At 43.6% G+C, this 20,686-nt stretch overlaps 1 protein-coding gene and 2 pseudogenes across 1 annotated transcript; all 3 read left to right on the top strand.

Moving 5' to 3' along the window:
• The first annotated feature begins 487 nt into the window (after positions 1-487).
• LOC119360860 lies at positions 488-8,074 on the top strand (annotated as a pseudogene).
• On the top strand, positions 7,190-14,212 carry LOC119360859 (annotated as a pseudogene).
• An 866-nt stretch (positions 14,213-15,078) lies between these two features.
• On the top strand, positions 15,079-18,053 carry LOC119363592 (ATP synthase subunit delta', mitochondrial-like). The gene is made up of 2 exons (XM_037628975.1): positions 15,079-15,414; positions 17,415-18,053. The coding sequence occupies exons 1-2, from the start codon at positions 15,139-15,141 to the stop codon at positions 17,757-17,759; spliced, it is 621 nt and encodes a 206-aa protein (XP_037484872.1). The 5' UTR covers positions 15,079-15,138; the 3' UTR covers positions 17,760-18,053.
• The last annotated feature ends 2,633 nt before the right edge of the window (positions 18,054-20,686 follow it).

The following is a 20,686-nucleotide window of genomic DNA, read 5'->3' as shown; positions in this document are numbered from 1 at the left end:
CGCCGCTTGGGGGCCTGCCGGCGAGAATTTTACTCCGGGGCTGAAATTTCTTCCAGTCGTTGGCCCCCCAGGTAGCAACGAGCAGGCGGAGCAGCGCACCGCCGCGGTCTCCGAGCTCTCGCATGCACCACTGCCCCCTCCCATTTCCTTGGCGTGCTCCCAATGCTGGAGGCACCAACGTCCCCGGGACGTGCGTGCATTGCGGACCCATGCACCGCCGCGGTCTTCGAGCTCGACCGCCGATGCTCCGTCCTCATGCCCGCGGCGAGCACCACGTACACCAGGCGCTACTCCGGTGCATGCGGGCACATCATACGTACCCTGGCAGCGAGCTGGTCGGCGCGCTCCTTGGATGCGCGAGAGACAGAGCGCTCCAAGAGCAAGCGTGCCCGGAGGAAGTCGATGGTCATGGGCATCACCACCGCCGCAGGGTCCTCCATCCGCACCGCGCACGCTCAAAGCCTCGGCATGCACACGCCAAAACAAGATGAAGCTTCAGGTAGCCACGGTAGCCATCTTCCTCCTGGTGACCGCGGCCACGTCGGCCCGGGCTGTGACGTTCGACGCGTCGAACATGGCGTCGGACACCACCGGCGGCCAGTGCTTCGACCAGGCCGCCGGCCTCGCGTACTCAAAGCAGGTCCTCTCCGACGCCTCAACCTTCATCTGGAGCACCTTCAACCAGGGCGCCGTGGCCGACCGCAAGCCCGTGGACGCCGTCACCCTCGTCGTGGAGGAGTTCGATGGCCTCGCCTACGTGTAGCTCAAGGTCGGGCTCGCGCCTGGGCACTGGAGGCCGCGGGGAGCGGCAACCGGTGGGATGAGGGGTACGACATCACGGCGAGGTTCCTCGACTATTGTGACTCGCTCAAGCCCGCGTTCGTCGCGCAGCTCAATGCCAAGATGAAGAGCGGGTACATCGATGACTTCTTCAGGCGGCTGCCGGTGCGCGGCGGTTTGCCGCCGCTGGCGCTGCGTCGTGTCCCGCGCGCCCCGCTGCCGTCGTTCATCCCTACCGTGGGCGTCGCGCTCAGCCTCGGCTTCCCGTGTGGCCCGCCTACGGCGTCATCCTCATCGACTGCCGCGGCCACCGCCTCCTCCTGCGCGAGCTCGACGGCCATGGCTCCGTGCAGTCGACCAAGAAAGAAACAAAGAAGTGAAGGGAGGATCCAGAACGGCAGAGAGATGCTAGCAGGCGGGCCAGCGCCTGCAAACGGCGAGATTAAGCCCCCCAGCTTCCTAGTTTTGCCTTGGGGAAGCCGGCGTCGTTTTTGGTCGAATCCGGTGAAAACTAAGGGGCTGGGGGTGCGAGTGGGAGCTTTTTTACTCGCCGCGGTGAAAAAGTGACTTGGGGAGGCTTCTTAGGGGACTAGTGGAGATGCTCTAAGCATGTAGGAGGTGGGGTGATTCAGTAGTGGTTGGGTGATGGCCGAGTGGAGCAGACGTCCACCACCGATCAAACCAGGACGGCGAGGGCCAATGCGAGGGTGGCCTTCGCAGCCCTCCAATCGTGTGAGCAGGCGCCGGGTGGCTTGGCATCGGCAGGCACGTTGGGCGACGATAGATCTAGCGACGCCGCCGGCGGCATGTGCCTCCCCGGTAATGGGGAAGCGAGCAAGCAGGGACTATCGTGTGGCATGGATCGGAGGGAGGGCCGGCGCACCGGGCGGCGCCGAAGTCAGGCAGGAGAGAGGACGTGGGGCGCAAGAGGGAGAAGCGGAGCGTCGTGCGACAACAGACGCGTCGTGGTTCCATCGCGAGGATGTGATACGGGCCGGCTTGGGGCCCCTACATCCTGCGACAGGCCGAGTGAGGCAGCCAGCTGACGTGATGAGAGGCAGAGCCCCAGGCCGAGGCAGCCAAAGCCAAGCCATCCGCGGTCCGAGCAGAACGAGCATGGGGACGCGAGGAGGCGGAAGTCAAGCGCCACACAGGAGCGCAAGGTGGTTGTAGTCGAGCACCGCACGCAGGGACGGAGCCAGAAAATAGCGATGGGGGGGGGGCTTGAACTATAAGAGTCGATCACAATTATATAAGAGACAATCATATAGGCATATAGCATAGTAAATATCATGGGGTCTAAATACTCAAAAAATTGCCGCGGTTCTACAATATGAATAATTTGCATATCTGTTAATTTGAATGAAAATCATGATTGGATAATTTCTTCAGAATTCTACTAGTTTAAATTGGCTAGAAAATGTTCTCAACGAAACTCTTTCTCTTCGTGATTACAAACCCATAATTTGACAGTCAATTTTTTCTGATTGTTTCTATGTTCTAGTTCCTAGTTCCATTGTTTTTAAGGAACACATCAAAATAAGGCAAATACTGAGAGCTTGAACCAATTGACTTGAAAAATATGAATTGACTGAGTTCTCTTCCTCTATATGTCTACACACACATAATTGGACAATACAAGAATATCTAATTAGTTTTTAATGTCCATATATTTCTACAATTAGATTCTAAGACACAGACTAATCAAATACTGAAAATAAACTAACCTTTTGTTGATCGTCTGGTCCCTCATCCGTGTGTGTGCGGCCAACCGGATTGCGCCTGCGATCTGCGGATCGGCACGGCGGGAAGTCGTGCCGTCGGGGAGTCGGACAGAGGCCTTCCCTCCTCGGCGGATGGAGAGATTCGATGGAGAGGTGGATGATCTAGATCCAGGGACGATTTCAAGGGGGGGCGAGGGGGGGCTAGACCCCCCCCTAACGATTTTGTTTTACGTACGTAATTCTGAAGTAGCGGGTAAAAAAAAGGAAAATAACGAGTGCTTGGATAACTTCGCCCCCCCTAACCACGTGAAGTCCAAAACTACAAAGCCCATATATAGCAAGGCCCTGCAGCAGTAGCCCACGATGGGAAGACAGAAGACGCAATCAGCATTCGTTTACCTTTCTTAATTGCCCCCGATGCGATACAACCGCCGTCTAGCGCAGTTCCCAATCTAGCGTTGTGTAACTCCTAACTCAAGACTTAGACTGCCGAAGGGGGGCAAGGCGATCCAATGGTTGCTTGGATGCACGGCTGGCCATTCGGCCGCACAGCTAGCATGATCGGCAATAAGGCAAGCAAGGACTTCTCACTTTCGTTACTTCATCCATGGCTTACTTTAATTATTTAGATTAATTTGTGCCTGTAGGAGTAGAAAGATTGCAATTAGAATATGCATGATCCGTGAGACAAGATTTTAGATTGTTTATCCCCTTCAGTAGTAGAAAGATTTAGACCATTAGCTGCATTTGTTTCATGGAGTAAAAAATTAATAATTGTTCAAAGCCACCATCTCTTTTCACCCCTTGATGAAATCTATCATTAACCTAGGCTACAACCGTCTCTGCCTAAGTTTTTTGCCAATCAGTTTCCACGCGCAAAATCTCGCCCCCTCCATGTTAAAATCCTAGCTCCGTCCCTGTCTAGATCTACTGGGCGGGCGGGCGGCGGCTAGGAAGTTTTTCCAATCGCAGGAATCGAGGAACGACGAATGAGCACATTGTGGGAACGAAACGATCGTGCGTACATCGTGAACTCGCTGGTGGTCGTGCGTATTGCTTCCAGACTCCTTGTCTTCCACGTGGGCTGTTTTTATTTTTATTTTTCCCTGTATTGGGGCCGCTGGCCATGTACATGGGCTATAGGCCTCACGTTGTGTGATGGCCGGATGGATCATAGGAGGGGCGAGACAACCAGAATTCTGTGCTTAGGAAGAAAATTATATGTGGTACCTAATCGCTATTAAGAGGTGACGAGATCGTTAGGGGGGGTCTAGCCCCCCCTCGTCCCCCCTTAAGAATCGTCCCTGACGTCCGCATGGGGGTGCGATGTGGAGGAGAAGACACACTGCAGTCTCCGGCGAGGAAGCAGCAGCTCTGCCCGGACCAGAGAAGAAGAGGCGGGCGGTCTAGCAGCGCGTCTTAAGGACGGTACGACGAAGAACGTATCTCATGCAACGGTTGAATTAGTGCAACGAATGCACCGATAGATTCTGGTCCATTGGATAGAGAATAGATGGAACAGATTTATCACAATCAGGGTTGTCGGTACATTTTATATCTAGGACCCTGCAGAATCATTGAAAGATGTAAGTAGTCCTCAACAAACATACCGTCTCTTCCCCATCTCCTGTTCCTCTTTCCATGGGATTCGCTTTTTCTGTACCAAGTCGTCGAGCTATGATCCATGGTGCTGCGAGATTTCTTCCAATCTCGATGGCGGCAACCACCTTCGGTGCGATCCCTCTTCACCCTTCCCCCCACCTCTTTCCCATCAGCTATTCCTCTACACGACGGTGCTCGTTAGGGCTTGGCGCTGTCGACGGTACAGATGTAGCAGATGTCGACTCTTATGATATTGCCTCTATTTTCATTTCAAAAAATTGCGAGTTTCAGGTTTTCTGTCTAGAATTCCAGATGTTGTCCCGTTTCCTGCAAGCATGTGGCCTCTGTGTGAATGGTTCGATAATGTCTTGTTTGCCAGTTTCTTCAGTCTGGTAAAATTCCTTTGTGAAAATAAAAACGGGTTATCCTCAATTTCAGGCAGTACTGATTTCAGGTAAGAATTCTGACTGAAAAGAGTAGTCAACCAACAACCAGTGGATTAGAGCCCAAACTTCCATTAATTCGAATCAAGGTACAATATTAGTACACTAGTACAAGTGCTCTATGAAAAAATCATGAATATATATATATATATATATTTTGAAAGTTCTCATATTGTCTTGCATGTGGATTACTCTTTGTTTACAACAATGAACCAACAATTATTTGGTTAGGAGCACGTCGGCAAGGTACCTTGTTCACACTGTCTTCCCAAGTTTACATGAATGAACTCATTTCATTTCCTCTTATTGTAAGGTTGTAGACCCCCAAGATGTCATTAGTGAGAAAATAGATTGAGCCATGAGAAATTATGCAAGTGTTTCATCGACGACTAAGGTGCTTGTTGAAACAGATTGCCAAATCCTATCTTTGTGGAATGAAGAGGGAAAGCAGTTGGGTATCAGTTCACAAGATGAAGTTTACTCCTTTATCCATCTAGGACTAGGATTCAAGTCTCAGTTTGCATGACAAAATAGAAATGTTGCTGCAGACATCTGTACAAGAGAGGCAGAATATATAATGTGTTCTTGAAGCAGATTTTCCAATTGTATGAAAAATAAATTACATGAAGATTTTGCTTTTTTTTTGCCAAAGTCAGCAATGAGCAATTATGCAACAGTTAGATAAGCTGATACAAAAACACATCTTTTATATTTTCCGAGGTGTTATGCACAATTTAAAAGAAGCCGGTCAAACAAATGTATAAAGGAAGATGAGACATGCCTTCGTATGCAATCTACAGCAGAGTAATACTGCTACTTGAAAAGCAATAAAGAAGATTTTGATACATCTTAAACATTACATATTTCAGGTATGGGTCCTGTCAAGATTTTTCTCAGTCCATCATACACAAAGTCAGCCATAGGTATTTCTCAAAATTCAGGTATGGGTCCTGTCAAGATTTTAATCAAGTCACTCCTGCTGGACTGCCATCCAGCTAAAAATATGCTTGAAAATAAGACATACTACATCGACCATATCTCTTGATGGGTAATTATGATAGGATTTGGCAGAACTGGAGTAACCTACAACATAGCTGCACACATCAAGATTTTTACGTCAGAGAAAAGGAACAATGTGATACAAATTGAGGAACATTTTTAACTAGTGATGCGACAGAGAGCTTGACTGGACATTTTAAAGGCCCTTTCCATTTATCATGAACAAATTAAAGTGGATAACAAGAACATAATACATTAGTAGTTCATGTCCAAGAACATCACATGAACAACTAGTAATTAACCTACTCTTGCCCTGTATGCAGACTCCCAGGTCATCATTTTATCACACACATGTCAGGTCCCTTCATGTACAAACCTTACTATAAAATTATCAAGTGTACATGAAAACTGTATAGAAATCAAAACAAAAAGTCAGAAAGAACACATCTCCCTCGTCTACTTTTTCCACTATCGGTCATAATTAGTGGTAAGATTTGGCGCTCATACTATTCAATCCAAATGCCATTGGTTTCAAACAAATTGGGCAAACTGAAGGGATTGGAAAAATAGACTGTACGTGCATAACAGAAGAAACAAATTTGGAGCTTATACCGCAGATATCGTTTAGCAGTAAAAAGATTTTTTTTAAGAGCAGTAAAAAGATGGTGGCTGGCTCCTAATTAGCATGATCTGGTACATGATTTGGATCCTAGGCTCGTGGTGCTTCAACATCGGAAGTCGGAGAGAGGGAGGGAGATGGAGGACATGGAGAGAGAGAGAGATGTGCAGCTTGCCCATATTTCTCTTAATCCTAGCTCGAGGCATTGGTACACAAGATGGAAGCGAGATTGACAAACTCAGAACGGGGGGTCAATTAGCTTGATTTAGCTATACTTGGAGGTCTGTTTTGCAAAGTTTACCAGCAGCTCCATTTGCACCGCATCCTGCCCCTCTCTTTTTAATCCAACGGCTGATGTAGCAGCGGAGCACCTGGTGCACCAGTACGTCTGGTGCACAGGATACGTTCTCCGGTACGACGAGGGGAGGAAGTGGTGGCGGCGGGGTCGGGGGTTGGGATGGGGGCTCGTAGTCGCGAGCTCCATCGTACCATCCTTCTGAGATGCTTTGTGGATGTGTTATTTGCATCTACCACTAAAAAAGTGTTACCTGCAGATTGAGAAGGTTGGTTTGCTGTTGTATACGCATATTGAATTTTCCTTTTAGTTTTGCTAAGATTCTCTGAAGGTGATTGTGGGTTGTGTAGCTGCGTTTAGTGATGTTGTTACCTCGTCAGCTCTTTGGGTGTTTTGAGATGCTGGTATATGAGCTCACGGAGTTTACTCGTTTTATTTTAACTACTATCTGCAATGTTTCTATTATATTTGCAAATACTCCCTTTGTAAACTAATGTAAGACGCTCAAAATTTGCACGCTTTGTGCAATTCTAGATTATCACAGTGTCTAATCATCTTTTTTTTAATGTTAGCAAAGTAACCTATTGAATTTAATCTCTCCCAACAAGAACAGAAATAAAATTTACTCGTTTTATTTTAACCTGAGAATCGTGCCACTTGCACTTTTTCAAAAAACACCCTGTGCTCGGACAGAATTTTGGAGCAGGGACATCCATACACAACACCACCTGGTGCCCGGTAGTTCCAACGGGCTGTCTCTTCTCCTTTCTCCTCCTCTCAAGAAAGAAACAGAGTCTTCTAGACCCCTCCCAAATTCCTCGTCGCCGCCGGGATCTCGCGTCACCGCTCTCCTCCGCTGCCTCCCGAACTTCCCTCGCTCTGGATCCGGTCCACCATGAGCCAAGCCTCGCCGCCAAGTCCCTTGCCGCCGCCTGTGTCCTATGTCCCCACGGCAGCCGCCGCCGCATCGGCCCCCTTGCTCGATGCATCGGCTCGGCTCCAGCGCGTGACCCAGGGTCGCATGGTGGGCTGCGCGAGCCTGCTGGCCTGCCCCGCAGCCCCCTCGCCAACATGGGCCCAGCCGCCCCTCCTCGCCTCGCGAGGTAGCTGGAGAAGAAGCTGCCGGATCGGAGGCTACCGCAGGACAAGTTCATCTGCTGCTGCTGTGTCTGCTTGTTGAAGAAGGGTGTGCCGGCAGGAGGAGGCAGTGTTGAGAGTGCTCGATCTGCAACAGGGCGAGCTTGGGCTGCACCGCAGGTGTGTCTGCTGCTGAATTTTCCAACTGCTACTGTTCCCTATACCTGTATTACATTATGCTTCGAGCTTTACCCACGACCTCTCCTTCTAGACCTGGGCACGCAAGATATCGGAGACTGAGAGGATAGTGCAGTATATATTCTTTGTTCTCCGTTCGGAGCCTGTCCACTCATTCCATTTTATGCAGGCTCTGGTTCTCAACCTCCAACATGATTCCCTTTCTTCCGTGCCTCCAATGGAGGCTACCAGCGGCAGGAACGCCACGAGACATCCTGGCATTGCAGATGCAGAGCTTTCTAGGGGCGGCCTGTTTGTTTCCGGCCGCGCCGATGTCAACTACCTTGATCCACTGTGACTGTCCCCAACCACGCTCAACTCCCCGTAAGTCATGTTTTTCTCCTACCAGATCAAAAAAATTGTCAAGTTTTTGGAGTACAGTTGTGTGCCCGATCCGTTCATGATTGAAATTATGGTCTCTAAACATGTGATTTGTGAAATTTTTAGCAACAAATTGTTTGTGGATCTGCAAAGTATGTTGTCACCAGTGGATTCAGACTTCCTATTTAATTTTTTGCAGAAACCTGTACCATCCCCTCAGGTCAATATTCATACCCTTTTTCATTGCGACATTTGTCAGATTTTTGTACTTGGGATGATTTGGTGCAAGGTATAGAGGAGCATGATCAAGCATGGCTAAATATATTTGCAAGTAGAGAAGTTCTTGAGTCACACACTAAAGGAAGAGAGATAAGCTTTTTCTCTTTGTTGTATCAAGTAATTTACTTCCCAGTCCGCTATATATTATTGTGTACTGAACGCAGTCTGAAATAACCTCTTTTACAAAAAAATACATACCTGTGTGGTTGTGTGAGATCTATTTGGAAGTGCTAATTGATGAAATGTATGTAGCATTAGTAATAACCTTCTGATGTGTGGTCAGATATGTGATAATTAGTGAAATGTTGCTTTAGATAGTTTTTTCATGACTTCAACATGTGCCTAACATCTCCTTGATCATGTGAGTTCATATATCAGTTTTTAACTTCTGCAAGTAAATTTTGATGTTGTGCAAGTTATATATGATTGGAATCACAGGGAAAACTGTGTGATTCTTTTCTTTCATGATAGTAGACTCTTAAACCTACATGAACCAGCATAATTGTTGTAAACATTATTTAAAGACGTATATCTTCATTTATCTTAATTAGTTTAGATACATGGCGAGGGAAATTCTACTCGAAGCTCATTGCGTCAGATAGTCAACCAAACGCACCACATCGTGGGCTGGCCCACCATGGCCGGAGATGAGAATGACCGCTCAAAGTGGAGTCGGAGACGACGCGACAAATCAGATTTTGGTGCATTATATAGTCTCTCGGCAGTTTTATTCCCTATAAAATGGTACAAATTTGTTTATGTTGAATACTATTTCAGTGTCGCGAGGCAAAAACCACTAGATTTTTTTTAATTTAGTATGTTTAGAGCATTGGGATCCTAAGTAGTTGTCTTTTAGTTTAAGGAATATTTGTCCTTCTGTCCACTTGCTAAACAAATATTGTAGTTTAACACTTTTGTCAAAAAAAATCTTCGCCAAAATACTACAGATCATCTATAGGCTTGTTAATTTTTCCTTTGCCTAAATATACTACAGACCATTATACATGCAATACTGATTGTCCGATATCTTTTTAGGTGTTTTTAGGTGAGAAGATAGATGAAGTGAGGGCTCAAGAGCTAATATTTTCGCGCTGATGTTTTGAACAAACAAGAAAAAGAAGGATACACTATGCTTGACAAACGATTCCATGACCTGATAGATGCCTATGGTATGTAACTATGTAAGTTGAACTAGCTGTGTGAGTTATGCCTGACATTTTATTCTCTTCATGGTGGTGCTGTGTACAGATTCATGCTTCTTGTTCATATTCAGCAAAGTATTCAGTCAAACACCTTTACTTAATTCTTGTTTCGTAAGGAACCTTCTATAAGTGTGTGCTCAAAGCTCGCTATAGTATGTATGTTATTTGAATATATTATGCTATTTATCTTAACATTCAAAATTGGTGTGCCTAAATAGCAAGAAATGAGCAATGTTGAATCCTTGGATTAAAGGCAACATAATAATATGTTTTTGGAGATTTCTTGTTGTGCCCATGCTGATGATTTGGGTGATTTGGCGTGAGCGCAACAGCCACCGCTGCATATTTCACAATTCAGAGTTATTTGCTGCGGTGCTTGCGTGCATTTGCCATTGAGTAATCCAATGTTGAAAGGAGGCTGAAGCACGACACATCATTTTGCCATAGTTTAATGGGCTAACGGCTGATGTGTGTATTGCCTTCTACTTTTCATGTGTTTGTAAAGTATTTGTTCCTTCTATCAATGAAACCGACAACGGCCACTTTGGGTCATCAAACTGAACCTATATTTCTATGGAATCTTGCGGTGAGGTTGAGGCATCATCAAACTGAACCTATATTTCTATGGAATCTTGCGGCGAGGTTGAGGCATTAATGTTCATTGAAGTGCCAAATTCATGTACATGAAAAAACTTTCTGAACTTGTATATAGTATCTTATGTATGCAAGTTATATATCCTATATTTTATGCATGTTCTTTTTTCATCTTAATTCTCACCCATGGGTGGCATTTTGGACCGTATTAATGCTCATGGGCATGGAGATATGATGTTGCACGGCATGAGTAGGTGATGGAAGAGGAGATGTGAACATGTTGGCCCCATTGGATTGAAGCCGGAGGATGAAGTAACTTGTTGCCATACCTCCATTGCACATACTCTTGGGGATAGATAATGAGATTGTGGTGTTGTCGTTCTTTCATTATCGATATTAAGGTTAGTCCAAAGTGATATGCTTAATGTGTCACCATTTCTAGCGGAAAATGATGTGTGCTTGAGGTCGAGCACATGTCAAGTGAGGTGGAACAAAGACATAGACAGATTTGGAGTTAGGTGTCATCACAAATTCACTATTGCCAGATATGTGGACTTGTTAGCTATTGCGAAATGCTCTCTGTCCCTAGCGGACACCTCGATATAGGACTTAGCGGACAGAGGGAAAGCCGAGTAGGAAGAACAAGTCCTCTTCCAAGGTGAAAATGGAAGCCCGTATGTTTGATTGTTCCCAATGTGTACCGATCAAATATTCAAATGTATAACATCATTTTGATCAATGTCTCCTACATTATTTCGTTGTCCCCTAGCATTGCACTCATGCCTTCTTTTTGATTCCGTAGCGTAGCACGGGCATCTTACTAGTTACATCAGAAGTCTTTTCGACTCTCGAGTTGCTTGTGTAGAGCAATGTGTGCCACCACCAAGTCCCGAACTAAATGCCCCATAGGCCATTGGATTACGGAAACCTTATCGCCAGGCTTCATTAGTTTCTATGTTAGATGCTTTTCTCATTTGCTTGTTTTCCGCATGAATCATACAAATTGGATGCAGAAATACATAAGTTTTGAATCATTATACTTAAATTGCTCCAATAGCCATCTTAGACGGAATGCACCCTCATGGCTCGACTATAAATACTTATCAGTATATCAGTGGCTTAAGGTGTAAAAACATCTGGGAAAATTAATTTTGTTTCTGGAAACAGCCTCTTGCAGAAATGTAGGGAAAGGCTGCGTACTATAGAATCAAAGCGGTCGGACCCTTGCCCGGACCCTGCGCAAGCGGGAGCTACGTGCACCGGGCTGCCCTTTTTTTTATACTGCTCTGCTTTGAAGAAGCTCTTGTTCTCTCTTTAAGTATGATTCCACTCACAAATTCTTGGGTTAGTATATTGTTTCCTTAGACATATCTATACTCCTTTATAGTGCACGAGTAGGTTTTGGTATTAGCCGTCAGATATGCTACATCGGATGGTTGGTAAGTGGCAAATCTGTGAGCTGCTGCCTGCTAGTCGTAGATTAAAGTCCATCCAACGGTTCAAGTCGCCTGGATTCACAGCTACAGTATACCTCATCCAACTGTCCTGCCATCCAACCTGATGAGGCAATGACAAACGGGGCAACAGGTAGCTACTGTGAACAAGTTACATCAGTATGTTTTAAGCTCTTTTTCTAGACAACTCATGTGGACACCAGATAAGATAGGAAGAATAGAAAGGTCAAGATTCACGAGAGAGTTCTAGAAAGATGAGATAATGTGGTCTGGATAAAGATAATGCGGTATAGTTACCAAAACATAGTTTTTTCAATTGTGCTATATTACTTAGTAAGATGCTCCTAATAATCATGGAACTTAAACCAACCCGTTGCACTTTTCTCTTACAAAATTCATAAGAGTAGTTTTCTCTACGTGCTTTACCATGTCCTAGTAATGCTATAGCCTAGAAGTTGAGAGCATAATGCAAAATTGTTGGCTTAATACTTATATCTGTCTTTGGAATTGTACTTAGAGGTATGATGCAGATCATATCTACCTGTCTCCTAATTGCTATGGTGTATTCCAGGTCTGTTGAGTTATTCCAATTCTGCTTTCAGTAGCACTTTATATTGTTAGTTAGCTAAAGTTGTTGCTAGCTATGTTTTTGTAGTTGCTCCAATGTATATATTTTCTGCATGCGTGTTGTATTTGCGTCATCTATGTTAGCTTAGGAGATATGCTGCTGCTTTTCTATTTTGTTGTTTTTCTAGTAGCCTAGTTTGTACAGGTTTTTCCCCCCTTAGCCTGGTTTTTGTTTCTGTCGGTCGGAGGCCGCCTTTGGTGGGGTCTACTGCTGCGCCTTCTTTGTCATTTTCTTTTAATAAATATTGACCTGCATTTAGGTGCGTGTTTGAGAGAGAATCAGTTTGTGAACAAGTGCATTGATGCTTCCATGCTCTTCACGTTGCAGGGGAGTCTAAATCTGACAGTGAAGCATCAGATGTTAGTGGCTCTGATGGAGAAGACACCTCTTGGATTTCATGGTATTGCAACCTAAGAGGGAATGCGTTCTTCTGTGAAATCGATGATGATTACATTCAAGATGACTTCAATGTTGTGGGCTTAGCAGTCAAGTTCCATATTATGATTATGTTCTTGATCTCATTTTAGATATCGAGTCTTCTCATGGTAATTGTTCTCAATATTTACTCATTTAAATGGAACCACCCGACGGGTGTATGTTAACAAGAAATGTTAGATGCATTTCTGCATTTGATATGATGCAAATGTGTTGTCCCTATACAGTTATTTGACTCATTTAACGTCACTAGTTTGGATGCTCAAAGCCTTTACTAGTAGTGATGCTAACACTTACTGGTTGCTTGGGCTCTGTTTCTAAGTACTCCCTTCGTCCCGAATTAGTTGTCTTAGATTTGTCTAGATATGTGTTAGATACATTCGTATCTAGACAAATCTAAGACAAGTAATTTGGGACGGAGGTAATACATTTTTGGTGTTACAGATTTTTTTTTAGTTTCCCAATGCCCTTGAATTTGTTTCTTTACTAGTTAAACGCTGAAGTAAAAGGTGCCATATCAATTACTGTAAGCATAAATGGAAGGTTTTATCTGCCACACTAAATAACATCAATCCTTTGCATGGGCTTTGGTTGGTTGATTTCGTGCAATATATGGCTCTCACTTGTCCATGGCATGGTATTGTGCATGTTTCCTTTTACATTGCCTACTGCTATTGCTGATGTTCTTGATTATTTGAATATGTAGGTGATATTTTCACAGAAGAACAAAATGAGCTAGTGGAATCAGCTGCTGAGATGTTGTATGGGCTATTTCATGCGCGATACATTCTTACCGGTAAAGGGTTGGCTGCTATGGTAACTGTTATGCTAACCTTGCTTTGCTAGTACTTGCCCATATTTGTTTCCGAAAGGCTGAAATTCGCTCATGTCGGTGAAGTTTAATTTGTAGTAAGTGGTAACTTTTATTCCTTACTTTTGGCAGCTGGAGAAATACAAGAACTATGACTTTGGACGATGTCCACGGGTTTATTGCTGTGGCCAACCATGTCTACCAGTTGGACAATCGGATATTCACTGATCTAGTACAGTGAAGATATACTGTCCCAAGTGCGAAGACATCTACTATCCACGGTCTAAATACCAAGGCAGTATCCTAATCACTCTCTTATTATACTGTCTCAAATTGGTGTGTTTTTCTCCTGGGGAAAAAAGAGTGTCATCTACAAAGAAATATTTACATATCTGCATCACGGGGATATCATAATTGAAGAAAATTGCTATTTTGTTGTTATATTTTGCTGTTTTGTTGACCATGTCCAGATATTTTGCTGTTTCCTCACCTGTTTCTGATGACATACGATCATCTCAAGCCCCAGAAGCCCTCGCAGCGCTATGTTCCTCACGTATTTGGCTTCAAGCTCCACAAGCCATTATGCGGAGGTGAAGGAAAAGATAAGAGGCCCCGGAAGACTACTGTAAGAGTGCAATCGCCGGATCATGCTGCCCGCCAGATCATGCTGCCCACCCATATTGTGTGCCCTGTCTGGTCTATTCAACATTGAAATGTTGGTATAAAAGAAGACATGAGACGATGTTGTAACTTAATTCCAGCTCTACTGGCTAGTAAATCTGGACCTCTGTTTCCAAAACCACCCGCTATCGAGAAATCAAAGTTATGGTCGACAATATCATGCCAGTTATCGTTTAGATATTTCTTCCGCAAATCTGATCGCTATGATACGCCAACTTGGAAGAAATGGATTAGAAAATTAAATCAGCTAGGCAACTCTTTGTTTATTTAATTTAAAAACTATTCATTCATTTTATGACACGTCAAAATTTGATGTCATATCAATTGTGGGACCCTCTAGAAGCCCCTTCAAATATAAGCGTAGAGCTTGTCTAAAAAAAAGCGTAGAGCTGCTTATGTCAGCTATCACGATAGCTCCAATTCCCCTGCCGGAAAACCTAGTTTTTTTTTATCTCCTCCGGCAGTTGTTACCCGCCGAGAGTCTCGCTGGCTGATTTTCTCCTGTGATCTTCCTTCACCCATCGTGTGTCTCCCTCCTTTGCTTCTCGTGGGTGGCCCGGGGTCTCGAACCATGGCGGATGAAGAGGAAGAAGCATGATGCGATCTGGAAATAAGGATGTTGAGGACTTTGGAAAGATTGGATTTGCATTTCATTGAGATTTGCGTTTTTTTTTGAGACAATCATTGAGATTTTTTTTTTTTTTGAGATCTGACAATCATTGAGATTTGCGTGAAACAGAAGGCCACCAAAATATATGTACGCAATTACCAGGCGCCCGGCCCGGCCGGGTCCAGCCCAAACAGCCCAACCCAAACGCAACAACGCCTTCAGTGTCGCCACTCCTCTTAGCGTCGCCTTCTCCAAATCGCCGAAACCCCAATTCATTCAGCACCCACTCATCTGCAGGTCGCACACATCCATCCCGTACCTGTCCGACGAGGGAGGAGAAAAAAAAAATGCTGCGCCACGCCGCCCGCCGCCTCGCGTCCCGCGCCGCCGCTGCCGGCAGCGGCTCCATGAGCCGCAGGGCCCTCGCGACGGCGCAGGCGCCCGCGGAGGCGGGCGAGGACCCCGCCTTCCTGGAGGCGTGGAAGAAGGTGACCACAATCATCGAGCCCCCCCAGACGCCCATGTCGGCCATGAAGCCCCGCCCGCCCACGCCGGCCTCCATTCCCTCCAAGCTCACCGTCAACTTCGTCCTCCCCTACAAGTCCGAGATCACCAACAAGGAGGTATATCGTCGTAACCTCCCCCGTCGTCCCACCTCCCGATCTCAGATCTGTGCGTGTGCGTCTAGGGTTCCGACCGTTCGCACGATCTTTCGGCCGTTTTTCTTTTTTCGGTCGGAGATTAGGGACGTGTGAGAGGGGCCTTTGTGATCTGGTTCATCCCGCGGGATGGGTGGAATCCTAGGGGCGATTTGGTTAGGAACCACGAATGTCCCTTGTATGGTCTTGTCATGGGATGCTTTTGATCATGTCATTGTTCTGGTGGAATGGTTGTGCTGGGTCGCTTGTTGCGCTTTGATCCTGTGCATGGGTGCGCTTCAGTTTTGTAGTCTGCGTGAGATTGTTGGATTATATCAGTTAATCTGATGTCTCTGTGGGTAAGCCTGATCATTCCAAACCTCACCTTTTTGGAGTGCCATGCACCAGATGGCTTATATGTTGATTGACTGTACTGAGTAGAACATGTGTCCTCCTAATGGTTATTGCCGTCCACAAGGAACTGCAGTTTTCACTTGGGGCTGTGGATGCTTTAATTGTAAGCACTTTAGATTTCTGCTAGCATCTTCAGGCCATTAAATTCTTAGTGGCGTCCTAGTAGACTTCTATGATTTTTTTTTTTCAATTTGTACCGTGAGGATTGTGACATGCCTCCTTGTGGGTATCCTTGTATGTTTTTCTTCTCCCAAGCTTCTAGCCCAGTGCCTAGATTAAGTATTAGTCCGATAAAACGATTTTTCTTTCATATTTTGCATTTAGAGGCTGTTCGGATTGACGCCCCAGGCTGCCAAGCCAAAATATTGGCGTTGACCGGGTACATGGGAACCGTTTGTATCGAAGCCAATTCTTTGGCGTGCCCTGACTACCTCCAGCTTTCTAGTTCATTTTTTTGCCAACTACTGGCCAGGGCGTGGGCGGCAGAAAGCAGCGCCAGTATTTTGGCTTGCCCATGCATTGGCAGGGTTAGCATAGGCAATATCCAAACAGCCCCTTAGTGCTCTGTTTGCTTTCTGGTTTGTTCCTTTGTTGTGATATGGTTCATTATTCTTATTTTTTAGCTGTAGTTCGGAGCCTTGTTAGTGGATTTAGGACAATAGGGCTACATTTATATGAGTTGTGAACTTCTGATCACATGATATGGTGCACCGTTGCTACAGTAGTTGGAACAATATTAATGTTTAACGACATTTGCCCTCGCTGACATTAACTAATTATACCTGTTGTCAATTTTCTTGATTGAGATAACCTTCATTCACTTACTGCACTGTTTTGCACAAACAGTCTTTGTGTCTGGAACAATCATAACATTCTCCCATGATATATTTTCTTGACCTTTTGTGGTAGCAATGCCCCAGTACAGTTTCCAATTTAGCTATGAATGTTTCTGTATTATTCTTAGTGTATCAAAGACATGTCATGAGTTGCTTAAATACTACTCCCTCCGATCTTGTATAAATGTTGTGGGAAAACAACTGAGCCAGTTACTACTCATAGTATAACTTCCGAATGTTTTGGGATCAGAGGGAGTAGCATCTTTTATTGCGATGAGTGGGTTTCTTGAACTGGGAGTAGAACATGCTCAAATCTGTGTCAAATCATGATATGAATAATTAAATTATTAGACGGCCAGAAGGTGAATTGATGGTCTGATGTGCCAAGCGTTTCTTAAACTTAATCTACAGTTAATAATGTTTACTTTAAGTTACCTAGTGTCTTTGGTTATCTGAATTTTTTTTCGAGTCCTTGAATTTACCTTTTTTTAGGTTTCCAATTTTGTTATTAGCTATCAATTTTATTGTTGCTATTTGTCTGATAAGTAATTTTGGTGTTTGAGGTAAGTTCATTTTGTGATGCTGTATTTTTGGTGGGAGAAGGTCGGAGAATGATTTTCAAATTTTGTACATTGATTCCTAAATGCTTATGCTCGCTTAAAGTGCTACTCTTGATCATTTGTATGGTCTTATGTTTTTGTCACTACTCATCTCATATTGTTTGGCTATTGTCAGGTTGACATGGTAATGGTACCGGCTACAACTGGCCTGATGGGTATTTTGCCAGGCCATGTTTCCACAATTGCAGAGCTCAAGCCTGGTGTTATGTCTGTACACGAGGGAAATGATGTTACAAAGTACTTTGTGAGCAGTGGCTTTGCATTCATCCATGCAAACTCCATTACTGATGTTGTGGCTGTTGAGGCTGTCCCCCTTGATCAGATTGACCAAAGCTTGGTCCAGAAAGGTCTTGCTGAATTCACTGCCAAGCTTGGATCAGCCTCGACTGACCTAGAGAAGGCGGAAGCTCAGATCGGAGTGGATGTTCACAGTGCGCTCAATGCTGCATTGACTGGTTGATGATGACATCTTACATTTTTATGTCCTTTTCATCCGCATCTTTAGAATGTGAGTTGAAGTCCGCAAACTCATGAATGAGGATGGATGGAATTATCTTAAATAAATTATACTCCATCTCAAAGAAAGACTTGTGTTTCTTCCTGCGAGGATTTTGTAATGGTAATATTTTCCTGTGTTCCAAAATCCGGTGCTCCCTTCAGTTTTCATTTCTCAGTTGTGACTTGAATCAAATGGAATTGATTGATTTCCATTTCATAATTCCAGTCAAATTGTCAAAATATAATCAAAGTTATTTCTTTTCATGTTTGTGATGTTGTGGTTCCTGGTGAGTTGAACTCTTCAAAATTGTGCAAGTTTTTATCAACCCACGACGACATGTTGTCATGTTCTGTGTATCTGTGATATCTATTTCCTCGCTAAAACGTATGAAAGGCACGCTACCCTTGCAGGCTGAGAGGAAAAAGAAGCTAGAGTAGTCATTTTTTTCTCAAACTTGAATCTGTTACGTGGTGCGCTGTAAACATTCATGTGAAAACATTCTAGATATTTGAGCCGCTGGGCTGTACTGAGATTCATGCAGTTGGTTGTTTTCTCATTGGTATGCGGACATGGGCCATTGCCAGTCTTGACGAGCAGATATTCCTACAGTTTGTCTAGATGTTTTTTAAGCAGATATTCCTACAGTTTGTCTAGATGTTTTTTAAGGATGTCACATCTAAGCTCTCACAAATATATAATGCAGCAACAAGAAACAAAAAAAAAAGAACTAGAAAAAAAAATAGACCACAAGCACAATGGACATCAGCTTAGACGTGACATAACTATGTCACATCTAAATGTGTCCTACACAGACCCATATTCCTAAGCATACGGTATGTTTTGTTTACATGGTTCGGTTCACGGTATCGGTATTAATATTTTGGTAAATCTATACCTACCTACTAATAAAATGTCTATTGCTTCTGTGATGTTAACTAATCCGTAGTCTCTGGTAACTAACCCGGAGTACACAGTGACAGGAAATTAAAAAGAAGCCCCCTGATATTTTGGCAAATCAACCCAAAGTCCATCCAAAACTAATGTTTTTTTTTAAATATACTACATATCTTTTACACCCAGACTTCAATTTTAACATGTTATAATGAATTTTGATTAGAAAAGTGAAAAAAAGTGGAAACCCCAAAAAAGGAAAAAATGGTTTCAAAAGGAAATAGAACGAACAGACAAAGAAAAAAAAACAGAAAAAAGAATAACAAAAAGAAAAAGAACAAAAAAGAGAACCCGGTTTTGGAACCATGTCGAAGGTTCCCAAAACCGAAAAAGACCAGCTGGAATGTCCTCTCCCAAAACCGGCAAGGACGAACGCATTAACCGGGCCAACCCAGCTAAACGCTCGCTTGCCGCCTCCCTATACGAAAGGTCGATAACCTGACGCAGAATGCGTCATATAGGGTTTTCCCCTATTGACGCAGTTTCCATCACATAGGACATCCCGAATTATGGGACAGGTGTACTGGAATTTTGAAAAGGAAAAAGCTTGATCTATGTGTGAACGGAACTTTTGGGCCGGCCAATGTGCTGGCGCAAGGTTTTTTAAATTCATTTTTTCTCTTTCTTTTTCTTTTCAAATTTCATTTTTTGATAATATAGATAATTTCGGATTTCAAAGAAGTTTTGAATTTTTTAAAATGAGCTTTTGAAGAAAATGTTCAACAAACGCTCGTAGATTTTAAAAAAAATGTTCGCATATCCGAAAAATGTTCACAATTTTGAACAATGTTCGCGTATTCAAAAAATCTTCATCAATGTGAATAAAGATGACAAATTGAAATAATATACATGAAAAGTTTAAGAATGTTCGAAAAAATGCTCATGAATTTCGATTTTTTTGCAAACTTTGTAAAAAAGTTCATGAATTCCAAAAAATTATCACAGTCTAAAAAAATGTTTTTTTGAAAAAGGTCACAATTTCAGAAAAGAATCACAAATTTGAAAGAATCTTCATCATTTCAAAACAAATGTTTATTAATTTAAAAAATGTTCATGATTTCAAAAAAAATGTTCATGATTTCAAAAAACATCTTCAGAAAATTGGAAGATGTTCGCGATAAAAGTCAAAAAAATATAAATAAAAAACAGAAAAGAAACGAAAGAGTACTCAATAATCGTATTCACACATTTAAAATGTGTTTGTGACTTATGATTTTTTTTGTGATTTCTAAAAACTCGTCATGCTATTTAAAATATTTGTGTAGTATTAAGAAAAGTGTTAACTTATTAAAATAATGTTCATATAATTTAAAAATCAACCTCCTTTAATTTTTCATGTAATTCTAAAAAGCGTTCTTGTGCTTAAATATATTCATAGTTTAAAAAATATTCATGTTATTTTAAAAATTCCATGTGATTTAAGAAGGATTTACGTGTTTATAAAAGAATGTTGATACATAAAAAAACAAATGCACAGTTTAAAAGTGGAGCGGCCGTATGAGGGATGATGTATGGAGTAGGCGTGGGATGTAGCTCAGGAAGGAAGGTCGTCACAACCAACTCGACGAGATTAATTTTGAAAGTATTAAACATTCACCTGCAATGACTAAGTTCAAGGAAAAATATGTCATGCGGTGGTCGAGATCATCACCAGGATTGACCATGGTCGCACGCATTGTGATTAGCTTGACACCATGACCGTGATCGAGGAGGGTGAAAAGGAGGATAACGGAGAACACATGAGAGGCACTATGTTGAAATAGATAATGTGGACCTGAATTCGTGAAATCATTCTTATTGCGATGGAGCATGTGTTTTTTCTCCCGTTTGCAACCCACGTGCATGTTTTTTCTCGGGCGGCGCGGGGATCTCGGGGCGGCGACCTCGATCGGTGGCGCGGTGCGGCCTGCCTGGCGGGCGACACCTGCCGGTGCAGA

The sequence above is a fragment of the Triticum dicoccoides genome, chromosome 2B (genome assembly GCF_002162155.2).
Source record: "Triticum dicoccoides isolate Atlit2015 ecotype Zavitan chromosome 2B, WEW_v2.0, whole genome shotgun sequence".
Classification (NCBI taxonomy): domain Eukaryota; kingdom Viridiplantae; phylum Streptophyta; class Magnoliopsida; order Poales; family Poaceae; genus Triticum; species Triticum dicoccoides.
Note: the sequence above shows the minus strand (reverse complement) of the source record. Positions and strands in the feature narration are given on the sequence as shown.

What these genes read in the sequence shown, in the direction of transcription:
- LOC119363592 (XM_037628975.1), top strand. Translation starts at nt 15,139, where the DNA reads ATGCTGCGCCACGCCGCCCGCCGCCTCGCGTCCCGCGCCGCCGCTGCC. An exon ending in CCGAGATCACCAACAAGGAG is followed by an intron (nt 15,415 to 17,414) that starts GTATATCGTCGT and finishes GGCTATTGTCAG; the next exon opens with GTTGACATGGTAATGGTACC.